This window comes from Anoplophora glabripennis, unplaced genomic scaffold (assembly GCF_000390285.2).
Source record: "Anoplophora glabripennis isolate ALB-LARVAE unplaced genomic scaffold, Agla_2.0 scaffold491, whole genome shotgun sequence".
Lineage (NCBI taxonomy): Eukaryota > Metazoa > Arthropoda > Insecta > Coleoptera > Cerambycidae > Anoplophora > Anoplophora glabripennis.
The window spans coordinates 394893-399230 of record NW_019416602.1 but is presented as its reverse complement, the minus strand read 5'-3'; the positions used below and the strand labels follow the sequence as shown (position 1 = coordinate 399230).

The 4338-nt window shown below is 33.9% G+C and overlaps 1 protein-coding gene across 1 annotated transcript in view; it reads left to right on the top strand.

The window, feature by feature from the left end:
* Positions 1-133: 133 nt before the first annotated feature.
* The window catches only part of LOC108912032 (inner centromere protein-like), a 6233-nt gene continuing 2028 nt past the window's right edge, over positions 134-4338 (top strand). Inside the window, exons 1-3 of the mRNA XM_018717176.1 lie at positions 134-262; positions 821-890; positions 1223-3073. Of these exons, the coding sequence (XP_018572692.1) occupies positions 182-262; positions 821-890; positions 1223-3073 (2002 nt within the window). The 5' untranslated portion in view covers positions 134-181. The remainder of the gene's footprint in view (positions 263-820; positions 891-1222; positions 3074-4338) is intronic.

The following is a 4338-nucleotide window of genomic DNA, read 5'->3' as shown; positions in this document are numbered from 1 at the left end:
ATTTTGTGGGTCCAGTAGTCCAGTATCATTTATCTAGGGTTGGGTCCCCTGAGGTCCTGCGCGATGCGGACGTAACAATTCAAAATAACGACAAATATCAAAGCAAAGCTAAACGTCAAATTTATAACGGTTTTGTCGTTTTACCTGAATTTGTTTCTCGGACGAAAACTTAAGGTATAGTATGGAATATATTCAAGATTTAGTGAAAAGAAATAAGGAATTTATAGAAAAATGTACTGATGGCTGTGAAGTTATAAAACAAGTAAGTTTTCCAGAGTATTTAATATTTTTGTCAAGAGTCTCAAGTCAATTTGTGGCATTTAGACATTTACTAGTGTTTTACTAACAGTATTTAGTAATGATATAGATCTAAAACTTGTGTCAGTTTGCAGAAATTTTAGGAGAAATATGTACATACTTACCCTTGAAAACAATTTATTACATTTGCATATTATAATCAAATATGAAACAAGGTCCTTTAATCTTTTTTGTTATTCATAAAGTTCTTATTGAATGTTAAACCCATAAATTGTACCTAGGAATTTACGAACCAATAGTAAAAAAAGTGTACATATTAATGCACTTTCATACATTTGGGTATCAAAATTTCTGTGAAAATGATATGAATTATACTTATTCTGATTTGATTTAGTTAAATTTGATACATTATTTACGTGTATATGCTATTAATTTAATTTATGATTAGGTTGTATTATGACATTCTGCTATAAGTATTTTGAAGCTCTGTTGTGAGTAGACACGAAAATTATCTAAAACTGCGATGCTTCATTTCATTCCGTGATTTACAATTTTTTTTCAGGAATGTGACTCCTATTTCAAAGAAATTGATCTGTTTCTCAAAACAGAAAATGCAGATTTTTTTAAACTTGGTAAGTAGTATAATCCGTACGATATTTGTTGAAATAGAATTTCAGGAAGACCCCTGCGTCACTTTCTTGGAATTAACCGCATTCGACACCCGAGGTAGAAAGACATTGCCCTGTCATGGTAAATTGTTACAATAGTTCTGATAACAGAACTTTATTGGTCCATTATTTTGGAATTCTATCTTAACAAATATCTTTTAACTATATGTGTATTGTATTTCAATCCGTTTTACTTGTGTGTATTTTAATTCCTAACGTCTAGGTATAAGTACACTTACCTAGACTATACCTTGATTTTATGTAATAAAAGATATACATTTTTAATTATTTTATAGTTAATACGGGAAAAGAAAACATAGAGTCCGCTGTTGTAACAAATAAAAGGAAAGGACGATTGAGAAAACCAGCTTTAGCTGACTTATCCGAAAATAATATACTGCGTACAGAATCTGTTACTATAAAGAAAGAGAAGATATCAATCATTCAAGGGGAACAGGAAGTACTGAGCTTAAATGTACAAATCAAGAAAGAGATAGAGGAAATGCCTGCTCCCACGAGGTTACCACCAAGAAAGAAGAAAATTAAGACGGAAAAAATTGATTTACCAAAAAGATCTACACGAACAAGAACAAAAAAAAATGAAGCTAATGATGAAATTACTAGTGACAATGAGAACACTAGGATCACCAAAGGTTCGGATGTAATTATTCAAAACACTACCATCACCACAATAGAAATTTCCGATAATGAGAAAGAGACAGATTCAGAGACTGATAAAATTAACAGCCAGAGGGAGATGAGAAGTACGAGATCTAAAGTGAAACTACAGAATAAGCACGTTCCTTCAGAAGATTTAGTGTCTTCAAACAAAGATTCAGGCGTAGAAGAGATAGGTAAAAATATGAGAAGTACGCGTACTAAAACTAAGCAGAAGAAAAGAGGCAGATCAAAATCCATGGAGCATGCATTTAGCGAAACAGAAAAGAAGAAATCTAAATCAGATTCTGAAAAAGAAAGCAATCAAACTAAATATGAAGATGCTGTTTCTGTAATTGACAACGACCAGGATAAACATCTACCTGCTGCTGATGCTACCTACATTGCTTCATATAAAAAAAGCTCACTGGGTGGTAATGACAATATTCCCCCATCTATAAATTCCACTGTAGTCGTAGAGAATCCTAAAATAGTTACAAAGGAGACACAACAATCTCCTACATCTACCCAAACAGATGTCAAAGAAACCCCAAAAACACCACCAAAACATGTGAAGAAAAATGGAAATAAACAGATATTTAGCCCATTTGAGAAGACCCCGGTTAAGAAGAAGGTAGAAGCATTTGAAAAGCTTGGTGGTGTCGAATATAGTAGCATTCCTACAAGGGTTACGAGAACAAAGAAAAAGATGCAAAAACATGATGATGAACAAAAGGAAGAAAATGAACTTAAACCCAGTGATGAAAAGAGCAAACATTCTTCAGAAAAAGAAAAGCAACTTACTCCCATTACTTATAAATTTGTTCCCAAAGTATGCAGCACGTCAAAGATCAGTAAACTTCATCCAGTTTATAGCAGCAATACTTCCACTAGCAACGAAAGTATCTTGTCGGTGAAAAGTGCTAGTGCATTGAAAGCTTCACAAGCAGAGTTCAGGGAAAGAGAAAAACGAAGACAGGAGAAAGAAAGAGAGGCCTTACGAAAAAAAGAGGCCTTACTTCAGGCACAAACTGAGGAAAAAAGAAGGAAGAGAGAGGAGAAACAGCAACGAGCTCAACAGCAGAGGGAGATGTTAGAGAAAGAGATGCAGAAGCAACTGGAAGCACAGCGCATTAAAGAAGAGAAATACAAACAGGCTATGGCTGAGAGAGATAAGAAATTGCAAAAACAGAAGGAGGAGGCCGAGAAAAAGCGACAGATGGCAAAGCACAAGGCTTATGAGTTACTCAAAGAGAAAGAAGAGGCGATTAGGATTGCAGAACAAAAGAAGTATGCAGAGATGAAAGCGGTGTTAGACAATCAAAGCGAGTTGACAAAAGGGGCTTTAAAACAGAAGGTGGAAAAGGCGCGGCAACCTTTACCAATATATATGATGACTAACCCTCCTTTATTACCCACAGCTGATTGTTATGATTCTGATGATCCTGAGTTTGATCCACATAGCAGAGTTAGGCCCGCATGGAGTAAAGGTAAACAGGAAACTTACAATTAAATTGATTATGTTTTGGAAAAAAATATTATAAATTCAGGGGAACATAAAAGTATAAGACAATTTTATCCTAAGGATCAAGAGCCTATCTTATTCTATTTTAAGATACAGAATGTCAAATACTATTTTTTTTAAATCAAATTTTGGGCATATCTTTTTCAAAAAAACAATGCAATATATTGAAATTTGGTACAGATAAGTTTTTGACAGTGCTAAATACATCAGCAATTTTAGATGTGACCCATCTGCTAGAGGTCACTAGCCACGATGTTATACAATGACATTTTATTTGAGAATAGGTTTTTTCGGAGTATGACCTATAACAGCCGTGTTTATTTACCTGATAACCCAATTAATTTCACCTAATTGACTAATTAGCGTATAGAACAGCTGATATTAGCCGAGATCTCGGGTAAATGAAACACAGATATAATGTATAATTTCTTTTTATACTAGGTATCCAAAACCATCCATCTACCCATTCTAAATGCAAAATTCAAAGTTTTTTTCAAATTAACCCTTTCGCTGCGCAATACGTCTGAACGTAGCTACCGCGCCGTGCGCAAAAGTTTATCGCGTGCGAATATATACGCCTGGAGCAGTTAGACCACTTATAGTTTTACATTATGTTGTGTTAAATTACGATTTACGATAAATTTTACGATTTTATTTTGAATAAAATACAGTATATGTACTAAATAGAAACTGAAAGAAACATGAACAATCTTAGTATTATTACCAGTACCTCTTTCCATAAAAAAATATTTGTCACAATCAGTATAAGCTTGCCCCCAAAAATTCGCCTTACCAATTGCAATAACGGCATGGTTGCGAATATATACGGTTTGAGCAGCCTGATCCAATTCAACTATTCATGCGAATTAATCCGTCTGGAGCAGTTTGAGCCCTATAAATTTTTAGCGAATATACAGGGTGTAACTAAATAAGTGTAAAACATTTAAGGGGGTGATTCCTCATCGAAAAAAAGATAGGATCTTTCATATAAAGAAACTTCATTGGAGCATCCCTTGTTAAGATACAGCCCCTTAAAGGGGGTACATAAAATTTGTTTAACAATTTTTTTCACAAGCACTAAACAAGTTACAATATTGAAATTAACCTGACATTTTCTACTACCAAAAAGACACTTAGCCAGTAATTTATTTGGTTTACCCCATGGTTGTAAGGGGTGGAAAACGCAACCCCTAAAATTTATTTCCAACGTAATTTTTTGTCTTATTATTT